This window comes from Bombina bombina, chromosome 6 (genome assembly GCF_027579735.1).
Source record: "Bombina bombina isolate aBomBom1 chromosome 6, aBomBom1.pri, whole genome shotgun sequence".
NCBI lineage: Eukaryota > Metazoa > Chordata > Amphibia > Anura > Bombinatoridae > Bombina > Bombina bombina.
In genome coordinates, this window is record NC_069504.1 from 1,055,369,692 (window position 1) to 1,055,391,408 (window position 21,717).

Genomic DNA, 21,717 nt, shown 5'->3' on the forward strand with positions numbered 1-21,717 from the left:
CTTCACATAGCAGAATATGTTCTATTTATTTTGAAATAGATATTCTAATATATATCTGTATATATCTATACCTATATATCAGAGCTTTCCAAACTTTTCATGTTGGCGACACACTTTTTAGACCTACATCATTTTGCGACACAGTAATTCAGTTGTACTAGCAAACAGGAGGTTAAACTAATTTGTTTTAAGAGATACGGACACATACATAAATGATATAGTAACAAAATGTATTTATAAGTAACATTATGTATGTGCAAGAATTAAAAAAAGTTTAATAACACCAATAGCTACTTAATATTTTAATGGGATGTATGAGGTTGATGGGATGAACACAGTTTCTGAATATTTGCTGGAATATTAGATAAAGATACTCGCATTTCATCATCAAGCATTTTTAAGCTTCTACTTCCTATCCATCTATCAAGAGCAGGAGCAGCAATGCACTACTGGGAGCTAGCTGCAAAAAAAAAAACACACTTTGACTTCTGTCTTGAGCTCATCATTTAAGCTGACGCCCTCAGAGCTCTGCGTGTCCGACTGACTACTGCCCGCACTGCTGTCCCACTCACTGACTACACATGCAATCACAAGCTGATTGAGGAGACTACACGTGCAGTCAGGAGCCAATTTTCCCACCAAAGCCGCCAATGGGAATAGTTTGAGATCCCGCTGAGCTCTGCCAATCGGTTAAGCTGATTAAAAAATGTATTACAGTTTTCAAACTTATCATGCATCAAAATGTACTAGTGTCAAAGAACAGCAAAAATATTACAAGATATGACATTCTATTAGAGTTGTTATAGGGTGATGTGAAATTCTAGAATGTAGGAATGTCCCAGAATAAAGTAGTCTGTATAAAGAAATAAAGCACATAATGCAGTACCTCAGTTTTTAGGACAATAAAATTAAGCAGCTATAAGAATGTTATCCCCAAAATGATAGGTATGGGCCTCTTGTGGACCCCTAGTATATATAATCATGTATTTATAGATATATATATATATATATATTACCAAAATATAATCGGATATATATGGAAATATGTATTAATAAATAAAACATATTATTCTATGTGAAGAACATTGGAATGTGAAATGTTAATATTTTCATGTCGGATTAGCGCATTTGAGAAAATGCGATCGGTTTACGTGCGTATGGTGTTTTTTTCCATTTTTATTTGAAGTCTATAGGGGGAATACGTTAACGCGGTTGCGATATTCAAAATTTTATGCGCGTCAGGTTAGCTCGCAAGTGAGAACTTTTTACTTTCAACTTGTAATACGAGAGCTACCAGACACACATAAAAAGCTTATTTCTAGCGGAGTTAGCGTACAAGCGGGAACAGTAATTACTGCTCCACTCGTAATCTAGCCCAAAATGTTTAATTATGCGTAGTGATAAAAACTTTGTAATATACTTTCAAAATTATATCTCTATCCATTTTCCTGTAATTTAACTCATAAAATTGTGGGGGGGGGGGGGGTAAATTCAGTGAGATTTATAAGAGTATACTCCAGACTTCAGAAACGTAACTGCTACAGTTTAAACAGCAATTGTTATATCTCTGCAGTAGCCCAAATATATTTGTCCCTAACTGAAGAAGAGATAAGCAAATCATATTAAAAATGGCACGTCTCTGGATAGCAAAACAATGCACATTTTGATAACAAAATGACAGTTTAAATGTTTAAAAAAAATGTATTTTGCATGCAGACCTTTTGCAATGCAGATTATTTTACACAACAAATAAACAGAAAGGTGACAGTCTTCTTTCAAGTGAGAAACTTCTCAGATCCCAATCTTATTCCGTAGAGAATTTACACAATATATTATACAAGTGCTATAGAATAATAATTTACCAATTCTTTTAATAGTTTACACCTTAGCACTGGCAAAAAGTAATTTATCTATGCAAAAAATAAAAATAAATTATATATATATTTACACACACACATACACAAGGTACAGTCCCCAATTCTGGAATTCAAAAATCTTGTAAGTCAAAATCTTCTCTGCCTGTGTCTTTGATTTGGTCTATATTTATTTAACAAATATTACCTTTCTTATTACAGTACTGTATTATTTTTCTGATAGTACAATGTATACAAAAGTATTACAAATTGTATAAAACGACCTTTAGCTTACATGTATAAGCTGTATTATCACATGTAAATATTACCTAAATGACATATGATGTTGTTAACACTTGGTTTCATCCCCTCTCCAAACTGTCCCATGTTAAAGATCAGAAATATCAAAGATAAGAGAGGGCGCATATACTATATATACACTATACAAAAACAAACAAACAAACAAAAAAAAACAACATACACAGCTCATTCACTATATGACACTTGTACCTATTAACATACATTTATATCAAAGTCCCATGTTGAAAGTCACTGTGATAGTGCAAAAATGCAAAAAATCAGATATGTCCTCAGTGTGAATGATGGCTGCACTCCTCTTCACAGAAGATAATGGATAAACTGTAAAATAGAAGAAAGAGAGGGGCGCCCCTCTCTTTCTTCTATTTTCCATTTTAAAGATGCAGTTTGGATAAAGGCTTTTCTACCTGTATATATTGCAATTAGCATTTTGCACAGTGTTGAGAGATTCCATAGAATGGGAGGCACAGTGTGAAATTCCTGATGTTTTACAAAATCAAAATTTTTCTTCCTTTAAAAAAATACAGTATCAAAGTTTGCCTTATGATTTGTATTATCTTGAATATTAATTTGATACAATTCTTTTTAAAAAAAAGTGTTCTTATAACCTTAAAATTAGAGAAAGTATCTGTCTAATGTCCCTTCATGAGCTGTTTTCCTTAACTCCTCCTTCAGACCATTTGAAATCATTATTTTGCTGACTATTTTCGCCAACTGTGTGGCCTTAGCCGTCTACATCCCTTTCCCAGAGGATGACTCCAATGCTACAAACTCCAACCTGGTAAGTGTCCCAGCAAGAGCTATGCTGTTAGCCTATGTGCATGATATAATTTGATGGGATCACTGTTAATGTGTTCACTGTGAGCTGCCAATAAAGTTACAGTCAAAAATACTTTGGAAGTTACCACTACATAACTATGCAGCTTCAAATAGTGATGTACCTTAAGAACTGTTTGTGATTGTCAGTTGGGAATTCTTGCGAAAAATATATGAATTTAGTCTTTATCTTGCCACTGCACTTGTTGATTATGCTTCCTATGATACTATTTCAGGTGAGCATTTTTTCAGCATTTTTACAATGCCCACCTCTGATATTTAGATCCACGTAGCAAGGGTTAACTCAAAATCCTTTGTATTTCTATTTTTATTTTTTATATATTTGATGATAAGTCTAAATGCCAATTCTTGAACCTGAAAGGGATATGAAACCCAAAAAATGTCTTGTGATTCAGACAGAGCATAGCATTTTAAAATTAGTTTCCAATTTACTTCTATTATCAAATTTGCTTTTTTCCATTTTATCGTTTGTTGAAGAGATTCTTAGGTAGGTGTCTGGAACATTACATGACAGGAAATAGTGATGCCATCTAGTGCTCTTGCAAAGGGATAACATTCTTGCAAAACAACTGCAATATAATGCTCCAGACACATGAACGCTCCAGAGCTGCCGTTCACGAGAATGAAGAAAATTAGATAATAGAAGTAAATTAGAAAGTTGTTTAACATTGTATGCTTTATCTGAATCAAGAAAGTTTTTGGGTTTCATGTCCCTTTTAAACGTCACCTTGTTGAAAAATGAGCAGTGCCGTGGGCCATCAGATCGCCGCTTTGTTAAGCAGTAAAGCCATGGTGAAATAAAGGCGCCTTTTCATCCATTTTTTTTAAACTGATGATTGAATGTGACCTTTATTTTTAGTGATGGTAAATGGCCCACATGAACTATCAAGTCTTTTGTTTTGAAAAGCAATTTAAAAAGCCTGTGATTAGAGGCAGCCCTCAAGGGCTTAGAAATTAGCATATGAGCCTACCTAGGTTTAGTTTCAACTAAGAATACCAAGAGAAAAAAGCAAATTTGATGATAAAAGTAAATTGAAAAGTTAATTAAAATTACATGTCCTATCTGAATAATGAAAGTTTAATTTTGAATAGACTGTCCCTTTAACCTATCAGTAGTTAAAGTGAAGGTCCATTTTGATGAATTAGTGCCCGTTTTTTAATAAACCTATTAAAAACAAGGGCACTTTAATTAATCAATATTGACATTTCACTGTTTTCTTCAAAAACGTACCTGTTAATCCTGAATGCCGCTCCGAATCAGGCTTCCTCAAATCACAGCTTCCCCCCGGGGGAATCTTGGCCTGATGCAACGCTGTGATTGGAAGAAGCTGGATTCGTAATTTTGGACCCGCAAAGACGGCCTGCGACGGGCGGAGGAAGTGCCGGAGCGGCTGCCAGGATTAAAAGGTAAGTGTTTGAAGAAAACAGTGAAATGTCAATTTTGATGAATTAAAGTGCCATTGTTTTTAATAGGTTTATTAAAAAATGGGCACTAATTTATCAAAATGGATCTTCACTTTAACCTACCAACAAGGATAATCTTATTTTTTATTGGTTTCCTTATCTTATACTGGAGATCGCTGAGACTTCTTTTGGCTGAGACTTTTTTTGTTGAAATGTCAGACTTTAGGTCCAGAATAACAAAATGTGACTCATCCTTAGACACTGCCAGGCACATAAGTATTTATGAAGCTGCTGTCTCCTACAAGCAGAGTGTGACTACGATGATTACGTGCATTGTGCTTGTCTGTCTGCATTGAATGCAACATAGGTGAAAGTGACAATGACAGTGGCCTGTATAATTCACAGGCAATAACTAAAGTAATAACCCACTCAATACCTGATAAGCCGAGACTGTTTAAAAGAGGGAAAGGCTGCTACATTTTAAATGTTACAGCTGTATATATTTAACTAATGTCCTCCCAGGTAACGTAAGCAACAGGAGACAATAAAACAAGACACATAATACAATGAACATTATACAAAGTTAAAATCAGCTTGCAAACATGAGAATCATGAACTTTTTTGTTGGCTTAAATAAAGACGGCACTTTTAAAAAGTCCTATAGTTTATGTATATTAATAATATATGTTTCTCTTGTAAGATGTATCGAGTCCACGGATTCATCCATACTTATGGGATATTCTCCTTCCCTACAGGAAGTGGCAGAGAGAGCACCCACAGCAGAGCTGTCCATATAGCTCCTCCCTTAGCTCCACCCCCAGTCATTCTCTCTGCCTGCTTAACTGCTAGGAAGGGCAAAGGGAGTGTTGTGACAAAAATGTTAGTTTTTATTTTCTCAAGCAAAAGTTTGTTATTTTAAATGGTACCGGTGTGTACTATTTACTCTCTGGCAGAAAAGGGATGAAGATTTCTGCAAGGAGGTTGATGATCTTAGCATTTTATAATGTAACTAAGATCCACTGCTGTTCTCACAAGGGCTGAAGAGTACAGGAAAACTTCAGTTGGGGGAACAGTTTGCAGGCTAAACTGCATTAAGGTATGTTCAGTCTATTTTTTTCTAGACAGACTGTGTTATTTCTAGAAAAGGCTGGCAATATTCCCATGAGGGAAAGGTAAGCTGTATTTAGTAAAAGAGGAATCCAAGCTTGCATAAAGGGCTCATAGTTACTGGTGACACTAATAGGAAAAAACATTTTGGTTTAATTACAAATAAAACGTTTTTTGAGGGACTTTAAGTGGTCTTTATGGCTTGTTTAAGGGTTATTAACCCACATGGCTAGTTTAAGAAACACTCTGTGGTGTTTCTTTTAGGCCCCATAACATCGAGTGAGGTGGGAGGGGCCTATTTACAGTTTATTTACCTCAGAAGCATCCAGCTACTTCTCCAGAGATTCCTGCTGTATTTGAGGGCTGTAAAGAGGTTTTTTTCCCCACAAATCGTTCCTAAAGGGCAGGTAGGCGCTACAGCAGAGCTGTGGCAAGGTGCTGAACGTTATTTTACCGGTTTTGAAGTTTTTTCAATCCGGTTTTTACATTAAGGGGTTAATTGTTTATTTGCATAGTGGTGCAAAGTTACTAAGGCTTTATGATGCTACTGTAAAAATTTTGTTTTGTTTACTGCTTTTTTACACTGTTTTGCAGAGTTTGTGCAGCTTTTTTTCTCTTAAAGGCACAGTACCGTTTTTGTTTAAAGTGTTATTTTCTTTGATTAAAGTGTTTTCCAAGCTTGTTTGTTTCATTACTAGCCTGTTTAACATGTCTGACACCAAGGAAAATCCTTGTTCTATGTGTTTAGAAGCCATTGTGGAACCCCCTCTTAGAATGTGTCCCACTTGCACTAATATGTCTATAAATTATAAAGAGCATATTTTAGCACTTAAAAATATTGCAATAGATGATTCTCAGTTAGAAGGAAATGAGGGGTTAGCATCTAGCTCTCCCCAAGTGTCACAACCAGTAACGCCCGCACAAGTGACGCCAAGTACCTCTAATGCGTCAAATTAATTTACTTTACAAGACATGGCCATAGTTATGAATAAAACCCTCACAGAGGTTTTCTCTAAACTGCCTGGTTTACAAGGAAAGCGTGACAGCTCTGGGTTAAGAGCAAATGCTGAGCCGTCTGATGCTTTAGTAGCCGTATCCGATATACCCTCACAATGTTCTGAAGTAGGGGTAAGGGATTTGTTATCTGAGGGAGAGATTTCTGATTCAGGAAAGACGCTCCCTCAGACAGATTCTGATATGATGGCCTTTAAATTTAAGCTTGAACACCTTCGCTTATTGCTCAAGGAGGTATTAGCTACTCTAGACGATTGTGACCCTATAGTGGTCCCAGAGAAATTGTGTAAAATGGACAGATACTTAGAGGTCCCTGTTTACACTGATGTTTTTCCAGTCCCTAAGAGGATTGTCACTATTGTTACTAAGGAGTGGGATAGACCAGGTATTCCGTTCGCTCTCCCTCCTGTTTTTAAGAAAATGTTTCCCATATCTGACACCATACAGGACTCGTGGCAGATTGTTCCTAAGGTGGAGGGATCTATTTCTACTCTTGCTAAGCGTACAACTATACCTATCGAAGACAGTTGTGCTTTCAAAGATCCTATGGATAAAAAATACAAGGGTCTCCTAAAGAAAATTTTTGTTCATCAAGGTTTTCTTCTCCAACCTATTGCATGCATTGTTCCTGTAACTACTGCGGCTGCTTTCTGGTTTGAGGCTCTAGAAGAGGCTCTCCAGGTGGAGACTCCATTAGAGGATATTATGGATAGAATTAAGGGCCTTAAGTTGGCTAATTCGTTCATTACAGATGCCGTTTTCCAAATGGCTAAATTAGCGGCAAAGAATTCAGGTTTTGCCATTTTAGCACGCAGGGCGTTATGGCTTAAGTCCTGGTCTGCTGATGTGTCATCAAAATCTAAGTTGTTGAACATCCCTTTCAAAGGAAAGACCCTATTCGGGCCTACACTGAAAGAAATTATTTCAGACATCACTGGAGGGAAAGGCCATGTCCTCCCTCAGGATAAAACAAATAAGATGAGGACCAAACAAAATAATTTTCGTTCCTTTCGGAACTTCAAAGGTCCTGCTTCAGCTTCCCCTGCAGCAAAGCAAGAGGGGAATTCTGTCCAATCCAAGTCAGTCTGGAGACCTAACCAGACTTGGAACAAAGGTAAACAGGCCAAGAAGCCTGCTGCTGCCTCTAAGACAGCATGAAGGGGTAGCCCCCGACCCGGGAACGGATCTAGTAGGGGGCAGACTCTCTCTCTTCGCTCAGGCTTGGGCAAGAGATGTTCACGATTCCTGGTCTTTAGAAATTGTGTCCCAAGGATATCTTCTGGACTTCAAAGACTCCCCCCAAGGGGGAGATTTCACATTTCTCAAAGAGAGAGGCGTTCTTACGCTGTGTAGATGACCTACATACCATGGGAGTGATCCGCCCAGTTCCAAGAGCGGAACAAGGGCTAGGTTTTTACTCCAACCTGTTTGTGGTTCCCGAAAAAGAGGGAACTTTCAGACCGATCTTGGATCTCAAAATTCTAAGCAAATTCCTTAGAGTACCATCTTTCAAGATGGAGACTATTCGGACTATTCTTCCTCTGATCCAGTAGGGTCAATATATGACTACCGTGGATTTAAAGGATGCGTATCTACACATCCCTATTCACAGAGATCATCATCAATTCTTCAGATTCGCCTTTCTGGACAGGCATTACCAGTTTGTTGCCCTTCCTTTCGGGTTGGCCACGGCTCCCAGAATTTTCACAAAGGTGCTAGGGTCCCTTTTGGCGGTTCTAAGACCGCAGGGTATAGCAGTGGCGCCTTATCTAGACGACATCTTAATTCAGGCGTCGACTTTCCAGCAAGCCAAGTCTCACACGGACATCGTATTGGCTTTTCTGAGATCTCACGGATGGAAGGTGAACATAAAAAGAGTTCTCTCGTCCCTCTCACAAGAGTTTCCTTCCTAGGGACTCTGATAGACTCGGTAGAAATGAAAATATTTCTGACGGAGGTCAGAAAATCAAAACTTTTAATCAGGGGCATATTTAGGTTTTGTGCTGCCCTAGGCACTTAAAATTCTGCTATGGTGCAATTGGGTTTTCAAAGTTTTCCATAAAACTGAGCAATTTAAACAGTCCTGAAACTGAAGCTTGTGCTCTTTAATATTTACATATAAAATGGCATCTTATAAACGAAATAGACAATAACTACAATAAACATGCTATCAAAAGATGACAGCAACAGAATTAGATGTTATGTTAAACAACAGGAAACTATAATCCCAAGTCCCAACCCAGTTCTACTGAAATAAAATAAGCACTGCCACATGAACAGTTTATCTGGGGGACTGTGAATGCCTAGTATGCATTTATCAGCACCGAGTCAATGGCCATGCATTTATTGTGTGACAAAGACAAAGACTATTTAAAACAACTGTTACTGCCCAAAATAACAGATGCTTTGCGAGCACGGATTTCATGGCTGCTACTATGAGATTTCCTGCTGGGGTAGGTAGTCAGGCTTAAAAGAAAATTAGTCACTTTTTTACACAAAACATTGATCATGATTACCAGCCAGGAACTAAACATTGCTTTTCCAGTGAGTCGTCACGGTCTTACTATCAAGTCTACGATCTTAGACTCTTTTACACTATATCACCGGCCCCCTCCTCATCAGTTCTCCCGCCTGGCCACCCCTGCCCTGCTGGCCCCCTCCCTCCTCACCAGTCCTCTCCGCTCCGGCCTCCGGTGACTGTCAACTCCTGTCCAATCTGCGACGATCCCACTCACACTGTCTGCTCTGCTGTGATCATGCGTCCTCAGTGCGTACGATCCTCACAGCCGCTCCTCACTGCCCTGGGAGGGAGATCACGTGCGCACGTGCGTGTCTCCCTCCATCCATGTGCAGCAAGTTGGCAACAGTCTCTGGGACAGGAAGGCGGGCGGCGGAAGTAACAGAAACGTCATGTGACCTCGGCAAAAAGCCGGGTCACGTGACCGCATAACGAAAAAAAAAGTTTTTTAAATTTACAGGAAAAAAATAAATAAAATAAAAATATGCAGTTGTGACAATTTGCCGCCCCCCCAAAACTGTCGCAATAGGCACCGGCCTTGTTGGCGAGCTCTTCATTCCATTCCTCGGCCATCAGTGGCTCAGTGTATGGAGGTAATCCGACTCATGGTAGCGGCAATGGACATAGTTCCTTATGCCCACCTACACCTCAGACCACTGCAACTATGCATGCTCAAACAGTGGAATGGGGATTATGCAGATTTATCTCCTCAACTGCATCTGGACCAAGAGACCAGAGATTCTCTTCTCTGGTGGTTGTCTCAGGACCACCTGTCTCAGGGAATGTGTTTCCGCAGGCCAGAGTGGCTCATAGTAACGACAGATGCCAGCCTGCTAGGCTGGTGTGCAGTCTGGAGATCCCTGAAAGCACAGGGCTTATGGTCTCGGGAGGAATCTTCTAGAACTGAAAGCGATATTCAATGCGCTTCAGGCATGGCCTCAGCTAGCTGCGGCCAAATTCATAAGATTTCAGTCAGACAACATCACGACTGTAACCTATATCAATCATCAAGGAGGAACACATAGTTCTCTAGAGATGATGGAGGTAACCAAAATAATCCGATGGGCGGAGGATCACTCTTGCCATCTCTCAGCAATCCATATCCCATGGGTAGAGAACTGGGAGGCGGATTTCCTAAGTCGTCAGACTTTTCCTCCGGGGGAGTGGGAGCTCCATCCGGAGGTATTTGCCCAGCTGACTCAGCTATGGGGCACACCAGAATTGGATCTGATGGCGTCCCGACAGAACGCCAATCTTCCTTGTTACGGGTCCAGGTACCCGGATCCCCAGGCGGTACTAATAGATGCTCTAGCAGTGCCCTGGTCCTTCAATCTGGCTTATGTATTTCCACCGTTTCCTCTCCTCCCACGTCTGGTTGCCAGAATCAAGCAGGAGAGAGCTTCGGTGATTCTGATAGCACCTGCGTGGCCACGCAGGACTTGGTATGCAGACCTGGTGGACATGTCATCTGTTCCACCGTGGACTCTGCCAATGAGGCAGGACCTTCTAATCCAAGGTCCATTCAAGCATCCAAATCTAACTTCTCTGCGTCTGACTGCTTGGAGATTGAACGCCAGATTCTATCAAAGCGTGGTTTCTCTGAGTCGGTCACTGATACCCTGATTCAGGCTAGAAAGCCTGTCACCAGGAAAATCTATCATACGATTTGGCGCATATATCTTTGTTGGTGTGAATCCAAGGGTTACTCATGGAGTAAGATTAGTATTCCTAGAATTTTGTCCTTTCTCCAAGAACGATTGAAGAAGGGATTATCAGTTAGTTCCTTAAAAGGACAAATATCTGCTTTGTCTATTGTTTTACACAAATGTCTGGCAGATGTCCCAGACGTTCAAGCCTTTAGTCAGGCCTTGGTCAGGATCAAGCCTGTATTTAAACCTGTTGCTCCACCATGGAGCCTAAATTTGGTTCTTAATGTTCTTCAAGGGGTTCCGTTTGAACCTATGCATTCCATAGATTTTAAGCTTCTATCTTGGAAAGTTTTGTTTTTAGTAGCTATCTCTTCGGCTCGAAGAGTTTCTGAGTTATCTGCTTTACAGTGTGACTCACCTTACCTAGTTTTCCATGCAGATAAGGTGGTTTTGCGTGCCAAACCTGGGTTTCTTCCTAAGGTTGTTTCTAATTGGAATATCAATCAGGAGATTGTTGTTCCTTCTCTGTGTCCTAATCCTTCATCAAAGAAGGAACGTCTCTTGCACAATCTTGATGTGGTTCGTGTTTTAAAGTTCTACTTACAAGCAACTAAAGATTTCCGTCAAACATCTTCATTGTTTGTTGTTTATTCTGGTAAACGGAGAGGTCAAAAGGCTACGGCTACCTCTCTTTCCTTTTTGCTGAAAAGCTTCATCCGTTTGACTTATGAGACTGCTGGCCAGCAGCCTCCTGAAAGAATTACTGCTCATTCTACTAGAGCAGGGGCTTCCACATGGGCTTTTAAAAATGAGGCTTCTGTTGAACAGATTTGTAAGGCGGCGATTTGGTCTTCGCTTCATACTTTTTCTAAATTTTCCAAATTTGATACTTTTGCTTCTTCGGAGGCTATTTTTGGTAGAAAGGTTCTACAAGCAGTGGTGCCTTCCGTTTAAGGTACCTGTCTTGTCCCTCCCTTCATCTGTGTCCTAAAGCTTTGGTATTGGTGTCCCATAAGTATGGATGAATCCGTGGACTCGATACATCTTACAAGAGAAAACAGAATTTATGCTTACCTGATAAATTTCTTTCTCTTGTGATGTATCGAGTCCACAGCCCGCCCTGTCTATTTAAGACAGGTAGTATATTTTTATTTAAAAAACTTCAGTCACCACTACACCCTATAGTTTCTCCTTTTTCTTCCTAGCCTTTGGTCGAATGACTGGGGGGTGGAGCTAAGGGAGGAACTATATGGACAGCTCTGCTGTGGGTGCTCTCTCTGCCACTTCCTGTAGGGAAGGAGAATATCCCATAAGTATGGATGAATCCGTGGACTCGATACATCACAAGAGAAATAAATTTATCAGGTCAGCATAAATTCTGTTTTATATATTTATCCTATTTGATTATTCTATTTGATTATCAGATTGTTTCCTAGAGAGACCAAAAAGCAAATTAAAGCAAAATATTAGATATTCCAAATCTATTCTTGTTAAATAGCAAAACACTAAAATTTGTGCAAATCCAGATCCTAATCTGTTACAGTTTCACAAGAATACATTTAGCTCATAAAAAAGGAGAACGGGACAATTGGCGACCTTCTTCTGTATTCTGAGGTATCGGAAAACTCCAAATTCACATATCTATAAAATATATGACCTATCTTTTCAAAGTGCTATAAGTAGCTTAAATCGGATATTTGCTTTGCAGCATTTGCAGATAGAATTTGCTTTTGGCCTCTGTAAGGAGCACCTGACAAGTATAGTTTTTACACAAAAGCAAGAGGTGTTTAATTGTGACAGCACTCTGTTAAATTTCTTCTATATTTAAGTAGCTGCACAGTCGTTAAAGAACAATACTAACATTATTTTGAAAAAAGCAGATAAGGGTGTTGCTCTGGTTATCATGGATAATTAATATTTTATTTCTAAGATTAAACAAAAATTGAGGAATAAGGATGTTTATCAAGAGTTAAAGGGGAATCCAATTTTTGATATACAGAGGAGATCAGATCTGTTATTGATAATGCATTTAAAAATGGGGTGATTGATAAGGAAAAATTTAAAGGGACAGTAAACACCAGAATTTTTGTTGTTTAAAAAGGTAGATAATCCCTTTATTACCTATTCCCCAATTTTGCATAACCAACACAGTTATAATAATATACTTTTTACCTCTGTGATTACCTTGTATCTATTCCTCTGCAAACTGCCCCCTTATTTCAGTTCTTTTGACAGACCAATCAGTGCTTGCTCTTAGGAGCTTTACGTGCCGGAGCTTAATGTTATCTATATGAAACACATGAACTAACGCCCTCTAGTGGTGAAAAACTGTCAAAATGCTTTCCGATTAGAGGCAGTCTTCAAGGTCTAAGAAATTAGCACACGAACCTCCTAGATTTAGCTTTCAACTAAGAATACCAAGAGAACAAAGCAAAATTGGTAATAAAAGTAAATTGGAAAGTTGTTTAAAATTACATGCCCTATTTAAATCATGAAAAATTAGTTTTTGGTCACTCTTGGTTTCTTCAATATGGCGCCACATGGTGGCGCTGCCTATATTGACAATATTTTCAGTATTTGGTTGGGCAACATTGGAACCCATATAGAGTTTGTTATTGATCTGAATTCCTCTACTTCCCATAAAAAATGTAAATTGACATTCAGTAAAGAGTATAGTTTTTCATGATACCGCTATTTTTAAAACTGACCAGGGCCTTCAATCTGATCTTTATAGGAAGAGTACAGATCAGAACAGTCTATTCCGATATGAAAGTGGTCACCCCCCCTTCTCTTTTCAAGTCTCTTCCCTTTAGCCAACTTTTGAGGGGATAGAAGGATAATTAATGATGATACTGGTTGAGAAATGGGTGAAAAAGATGAGTCTGAGATTTATTAGTCAAGGGTACCCTTCTTAATCAATAGAGGAGGAGATTCATAAAGTTATGAGAATTCCCAGTGAGTCCCTTTTAAAAAAAAAATAAAAAATATATATTATTTTTATTGAAACATTAATATAAATAACAGACATAAATTACATGATGACCAAAGACATCTATATATCGGGCAGTTGTTGAATCTTCATTATACATCATTTTCATAAGAATAAACGATTGTTCATGAAAGTCCACTATATTAAATTAAATTATGTGTCCAATATTCTCTTGTCCATTAAGTCATATATTTATTGAATGTTTGTCCTGTTCCGAAGTTGAAGAAGTCGTTAATGCATATATAAGTCCCAATTAAATGGTACAGGTTAGTATTATACAGTACAATTACATCATTTTCAGACAAGAAAAAAAAAAAGAGACAAAGAAAAAAGAAATTGGACAAGTAAGTATCCGAGGTAGCCATAAAGTAAAACTGTGGTGAAAATGATGAGAGAATTATATGTTTCTGTTTTTTACCTTTTTAAATATTTAACAACAAGAACTATTTAATGAGTCCCTTTTTAAAAGAAAGCCAAAACAAGAAGATATGAGTCACCTTACCTTTGTGTCTGACTATGATAATTAGAGCCCTATGATACAAAGAATTATATAAAAAATAACATTGGGACATTACGTAACCACCAATCAGCAAGTGCTATCCAGGGTTCTAAACCAAAAATGTGCTGGCTCCTATGCTTACATTCCTAATTTTTCAAATAAAGATACAGAGAGAATGAAGAAAAAACTATAATAGGAGTAAATTAGAAAGTTGCTTAAAATTGCATGCCTTTAATCATGAAAGAAAAAATTGTGGTCTTTGATATATGCTTGAATAAAGTAGAAATTTAACAGAGTGCTCTCCCCATTGGATTTTTTTCTGTGGATTGTTGGGATATCGGCAGTGTCCCTGGTGTGCATGCACCTTCCACATTGGTGCTGAACTGTGAGTTATTGCTATAAGTGGTGTGTAATGAATTTTTAACATTCAAATATATTAATATATATACATAAATATTAATATTAAAATGTATTTTAAATAATTTTATAGTCTTCAACATGCTTAATATAAGTTTTTGGCAACCGGTATTTGAATGTTTTTTGCTTTTTTGACAAATTTAGAACCATACATGAAGATGTATTCTCATGCTTTAACAATAGATAGTGGGTATGGTCTTCAGACACATAACATTTGGAAACGAAATGCAGATTACTTAGAATAAATGTTATTGGTGCTCAAAGCACCTTTACAACAAAACTAGCAGCTTAGTGGACATTTGAATACATGTATGTGCAACAGTTTAATAATATAAAATGGGTCAAAACCACATGAGTGAGTTATTAAATTATGGTTCTTAGCTGATTCCTTTTGCCTTCTTAAAGCTCCTTTGGCTCTCGAATTGTGTATAGCTTCAGCTTTTTAGTTCATTTGATAGCTTCACAGTATTATGTGTCCTCCTGTCAAACCATCAGTACAACACAGCTAAAGTCATTCTTCCAAGACCTCTCCCACATACAACTTAATTCTTCCAGACTATGAAGAACTAATGGGAAATCCACACAGAAAGGTCTCTTTTTAATCAGATGATCTCAAAAACTGCATCATGTAATTAAGTTCATATATACAAACAAGAGGCAAGGTGGAATGCACTAATGACTTTTAGTTATTTCACCTGTATTTACAGACTTCCCAGATTTACTTAAACTAGAATGATCTTCTTAGTCTCTTAAATTCCTATGTTATACTCCATAAAGTATCATAGGAATTGACAAAAGACTTACAGCCAAGTAGGTCCGGTAAACATGTTGGTCTATTAAAAGGTATCACTGTCTACTAAATATCATTTGAATTGGTTGGATGGCCATGAGTATGTCATACTTTTATTGCATATGATAGACTTACATTGGCTCCACTAAATACAAGGTATATATATATATAAGGCCTAGAGTATTTCATTTGAAAGCAATGAGTCTGTCATGGTCTCTAGTCCCTTATCATTTTTAAGCTGTAATGTCAGTCCCTGTTCACTGTTTGTGTGTGTGCTGCCAAGGAAACCTATGCAACAGGGACCAGATGTCAAATGTAATGGGGGCTCCAAAATATTCAGGGTGCTTAAAATGTTATTTATATGCATTACCAGTGGCGTATGTGATCATACTTTCACTAATGATGTTTGAAAACGTATCAAGCTAAAATTAGCTAATATTAACATTGTTACATTTGTATTGCACACATTATCATTAAATACATTTATGTTAAAGTATGCAATAATTTTGAGCTTTCGATAGCAGAAAATGATATAATATTAGAAAATATTACACTGCCGCCCCCCACCCAGCTATTTCATAATGCAACCCAGCTGGCAACATTTTCTGTGGAAAACACGGTTGTCAATATATATAAGAGAGTGAGAGAGATAGAGGAGTATTATGTAGTGACACTTCTTAATTTATATTAGCTGGCAAAAGTTTCAATACATATTAAATCTCTTTGGCAACCAAGGGGTTAACTGTAACGGTGTCTTTCTATATTTGTCACATTATGCATTAAAAACCCTTAGGAAAAAAAAAATTAACAGAGCAACCAACATTTATGTTACGATCTGTCAATTTACAAAGGGCGACATTTCAAGTCTTTTGCGAAAACAATTGTGCTGGAGTCTAATTTATTGAACTGTGTTATGTCAGTATTTAATCTTCATGAAGAAGGTTAATTAACATCTAATTATGTTGCAAATATGTGACAGTGGGGAGATCCAGAATAATTACATTATCGATTACTTAGTTTCAAAAACTTTTTGAGAAATACAGAAAGTTCGATGTCTTAGCTTTAGCCTTAAATAAAGGTTTATGTTTAGCAAATTTGCAGTATTCACCTATGTGTACATTATGGTGAATTGTATCAGCATTAATAAAATTAAAGGAAAATCAAAATCAAAATTTGAAGTGTACATTATATGTACCTGCTTTCAGATATCATGTCTGCTCAAATAACTAGTCATGTCTTGTATTGCATTGTTGATCATTTGCATAACTTACAATTTAATAACATATTAAGCCACCAAATCCAGCCTTAGAGGGAAACACTGGTACCCATGTATCCACCCTTTGATTACAAAAAATAAAAAATTTGATTTATTTAAATCTCATTTTTAAAGGGCTACTAATATAGTGCTTGGTCTAAAATATACAAACTATAAGGGGGTTCCTTTATAGGTTGTATATTTAAGACCATGCATTATATTAGTAGCCGTCTTAAATGGTTAACGAAAACAAATCCTCTTGCGGTACAATCTGATACACAGATTCTTTGTTAAATTATTGTTTTACCAAGATTAGTAAACAGTGATGCAAACACTTTTCCAACTGAGATTCAGAAGTGTGATATCTACAATTCTCAGTATAGCATTTGCAATGTTGCAACAGTGCAGATTACTTGTTTGGGGTATATTGTAGGCTCTAAGGTAATCAGGTTGTTTTCTCAAACATTTCTGACAAGCTACACGACAAAAGCCTTTAAGACAGTTTACATTCCATGAACTAGGGATATATCTGTATGTAATAATATGCACACGTGATAATCTTGGAATTCTCTAATAAATTAAATGTAAGTACTTTACAGTTGTACAACTGATACTCTGCAGTATACATGCTTTCTGGCTGATAGGCAGCTACCACAACTTTATTGGTGGACAGGGTCAAGCCTCCATAAACATGACATTAAAAATGTTTATTGATCAGAGATGTTTTAGAAGCAAACAGGAAAAAAAAGGAAATGTAATATTATACTGCTCATAATAATAATAATAATGATAATAATAATGATAATAATGCTATGGATTTGGCGTGTCCTATTTCTGCATGCTGCTATTGTTTATTTGATAATATTGATGTGCCTTAACCTTCAGGAAATCAATTAACATTCATAACTTTATACACGTATATTTTATTGTTACCTCACATGTAGGATGTTAATAGCACTTCATTCACTGCAAAGCTGATGGCTGATGCAGCATTTGGTCACTAATAACAAATCTCCTGCCACAAGCTGATTATAAATATTTATAGCTAAAAGCAGTGGCTTTGGGTCTTATTGCATCATAACAGTTTAAATTATTTCCTGAGAATGTGTAAAAGGAATGATGTGCATGAAATACCGCTTCATAGCTGCAAATGCAAATAGGTACTTAGAAATCATTTGAATATTATTGTGATTGAATAGAGTTAAAATAAAAGCAGACAGAGTGATCCTAGTGTATAATTCTGCCTGAAAGAAAAAAAGGTTTCTGGATTCCTTGGTTATGGCTGTTTTAAGATGATGGCACAGCACTGAGCTCAGAGAATTATAAAAAACATTCTTACGCTAGTGCTCACATATCTATGTATCCATAAGTGCTGATATTGTATGTGGGCATCCCAGAACCCCTACTTTTTAACTCCTAGACTGTCAGAGAGAACTGTAACATATGCTGAAAAGTGTCGGGTGCTATAAACCTCAACGATTTTTAAAGCTCTGTCAACCATCAAATATACTAACAACTGTACATTTGCTAGACATTCCTTTTTATACATGTATATAACTTTTGAGAGGGGAAGAGATACAAAGGGAAAATACAATAAAAAATAAAGGCAAGGATCCCCAATTGCACCCCCAATTGTTAGGGTTTGGAACTACACCTACATCTTAGCCTAACTACTCCATGATAATTAGATGCTCCATTGTCTTTTTATCACATTTTTTTCCTAGCAATAATCACATTAAGATGTATATGTGCTGTTAGCCTAGTTTCTTTGAACAAATAAATAGCTTTATGTCAGTATCTGAAACCACTTACTGCAGATAATCTGAACATGTTGCATATAGATTGCATAATAACTGAGAACAGATAGCATCACTTGACTATATAGAAGTGCCAATTTGACTTAAGGATGCCAGGCTTCTGCAAAAGTAAAATCAATGCTAACCATTCTTTTTCTTGTAGTTGATAAATTTGTCCATGTACCTCCTATATAATGGGTCTATACAACTATTTTATTCTTTTTTTAATGGGGGCACAAAGCTTTTACATTTTAATAATTTAACAAGAACAGGTATTTTTCAGTAAAATTACGTTTTCTGAATGTTGAAGGGAAATAAAAAGTGCAAAAGTTGTACAGTTAAAGGGACATGAAACCCAAATTTGTTCTTTCATGATTCAGACAGAGAATACAATTTTAAACAACTTTCCAATTTACTTCTATTATTTAATTTGTTTCCTTCTCTTGTTATCATTTGCTGAAAGGTTTATCTAGGCAAGTTCATGAGCAGCAGAGAACCTAGGTCCTAGTTGTTGATTGGTGGCTGCATATATATATTGAATGTGATTGGTTCACCCATGAGTTCAGTTAGAAACCATTAGTGCATTGCTGCACCTTCAACAAAATAATACCAAGAGAATGAAACAGATTTGATAATAGAAGTAAATTAGAAAGTTGTTTAAAATTATATTCTCTATCTGAATCATGAAAGAAAAATTTTGGGTTTCATGTCCCTTTAAAAGAAAAGCAGACAAATAAATAATGAAAGTACTTTATGTTTTTTTTTATAATAAATATACTTAAACATTCCTCAGAATGTGACTGCAATGTATTTCTAACACTATATAACAGGATAGGCAGCTCAGCTGTGTGTCGTACAGTGTATAAGATGATCCCCTGTGTATTATTGTTGTTATAGATGCTTTATTCATTTGCTGCAGGGAGTTAGTTGTGTAAATTTTTTGACAGCAGATTGTGTGGGATGCTGACCCCTGCCTAAAGGAATCAGTCTCTGACTTTTTATGGGGACTGAAAGAAATATGCAATGATAGGAATCCCATGCATAGCAATAGGGAAACCTCCTAGTGGATGCTAAAAGAACATTTTGCAAACTGAATCTGCTGAAGATTCTGTAATTATATCTGATGCAGTTGTATTTATATGAAGTTCAGTGGCTAGAGGGCAGTATCACTATCAGAGTCAGTAACTAGAAGGTAGTCCCACTGAAATGTATTCACAGGTGGGTAGTGTGACTAACAGAGTCAGTCACAAGAGGTCAGCCCCACTGAAATTAATACACTAGAGGCCTGTCTCACTATTAGAGTCAGTCACTAGAGGGCATTCCCTCTGAAATGTATTCACTATAGGGCAGCCTTACTAACAGAGTCATTCACTAGAAGACAGTCCCTCTAAAAGTTAGTCGCTACAGGCAAGTCCCACTAACTAAGAGTCACTAGAGGGCAGCCCCGCTAACAGAGTCAGCTACTAGAAGACAGTCCCAATAAAATGTATTCACTAGAGGTCAGCCTCACTAATAGAGTTAGTCACTATAGGGCAGCCTCACTAACAGAGTCAGTCACTAGAGGTCAGTCCCAATAAAATGTATTCACTAGAGGTCAGCCTCACTAATAAAGTCAGTCACTAGAGGGCAGCCTCACTAACAGAGTTAGTCAATAGAGGGCAGTCCCACTGAAATTTGATTAATAGTGGACAGCCTCACTAAAAGAGTCAGTCACTAGAGGGCAGTCACACTGAAATGTATTCACTAGAGGGCAGTTTCATTGAAAGTGAGTCACAACAGGCAAGTCCCACTAACTGAGAGTTACTAGAGAACAGCTCCACTAACAAAGTCAGTCACTAGAGATCAGCCCCACTAACACAGTCACTAGAGGGCACCCCCACTAACAGAGTCAGTTACTAGAGGGCAGCCCACTAACAGAATGAGTCACTAGAGAGCTGCCCCATTGAACGTTAGGAACTACAGGAATGTCCCACTAACAGAGTCAGTTACTAAAGGGCAGTGCACTAACAGAATCGGTCACTAGAGGGCAGCCCACTAACCGTCAGTTACTAGAGGGCAGCCCCACTAACAGAGTCAGTCACTAGAGGACAGCCCACTAAGAGACTCAGTTACTAGAGGGTAGCCCACTAACAGTCAGCCACTAGAGGACAGCCCACTAACAGAGTTTGTCACTAGAGGGCAGCCGAGCCCACTAACAGAGTTATTTAATAGAGGGCAGCCCACTAACAGAGTCAGTAACTAGAGGACAGCCTACTAACAGAGTCAGTCACTAGAGGGCAGCCTACTAACAGAGTCAGTCTCTAGAGGGCATCCCCACTGAGAGTTAGTTACTATAAGCAAGTCCCACTAATAGTCAGTCATTAGAGTGCAGCCCCTTTGTGAGTTAGTCATTAGATGGCAATTCCACTAACTCAAAATCAGTTACTAGAAGGGACAGTAAAGGAAAAACTGAACTTATGATTCAGATAGAACACACAGTTTTCAACAACTTGGTAACCTCTTGTCAAACATGGGTACCTAAGTAATTCAAGTGTAGTCATTGAAGGTAAGAGAAAAGAACAGACAATGAGGCCCATTTATCAAGCTCCGAATGAGGGCCTGTGTGCATTTTGACAGTTTTTCACATCTAGACAGCGCTAGTTCATGTGTGCTATATAGATAACATTGTGCTCACTCCTGTGGAATTATTTATGAGTTAACACTTAGGGGCCGAATTATCAAGCTCCGAATGGAGCTTGATGCCCCTTGTTTCTGATGATCCTTCCGGCTCGCCAGAAACAGTAGTTATGAAGCAGCAGTCTAAAGACCTATAACCTGTCCGTCTGCTCTGAGGAGGCGGACCGAGATCGCCACAATTCAACCCGATGAAGTACAATCAGATTGATTGACACCCCACTGCAGCGGCCAATCTAATCTTCAGGGGCTAATCACAAGAGCTGCTGGTGCAATGCTGAATACGGAGAGCATATTGCTCTCCGCATTCAGCAAGGTCTGTTGGACCTGATCGGACCTGATCAGGTCCGCCAGACCTTTGATAAATAGGCCTCAAAGCCTTGAACAGACTGTATTGTTATGCTTTCTCTTTACATCATGTGCAGAATAATTTTGGGACGTGACCCATGGCTACTTTGTGTGATGTCTACAGTGATAGGCCTGAAAACATATAGCGATACACTTGGAATGGGATCTGATAGATGGAGGAGACACCATGGCCATACAGCATCTTAATGAGACAAATTCAAAGCATTTTTTATGTTTTAGGTCACTCTTC

General features: G+C 37.8%; 1 protein-coding gene across 1 annotated transcript in view; it reads left to right on the forward strand.

Annotated features, from left to right (window-relative positions):
- CACNA1C (calcium voltage-gated channel subunit alpha1 C) overlaps window positions 1-21,717 on the forward strand; it is a 1,426,303-nt gene that overhangs the window by 181,465 nt on the left and 1,223,121 nt on the right. Inside the window, 1 exon segment of the mRNA XM_053719677.1 lies at window positions 2,847-2,952. Coding sequence (XP_053575652.1) covers window positions 2,847-2,952 — 106 coding nt within the window.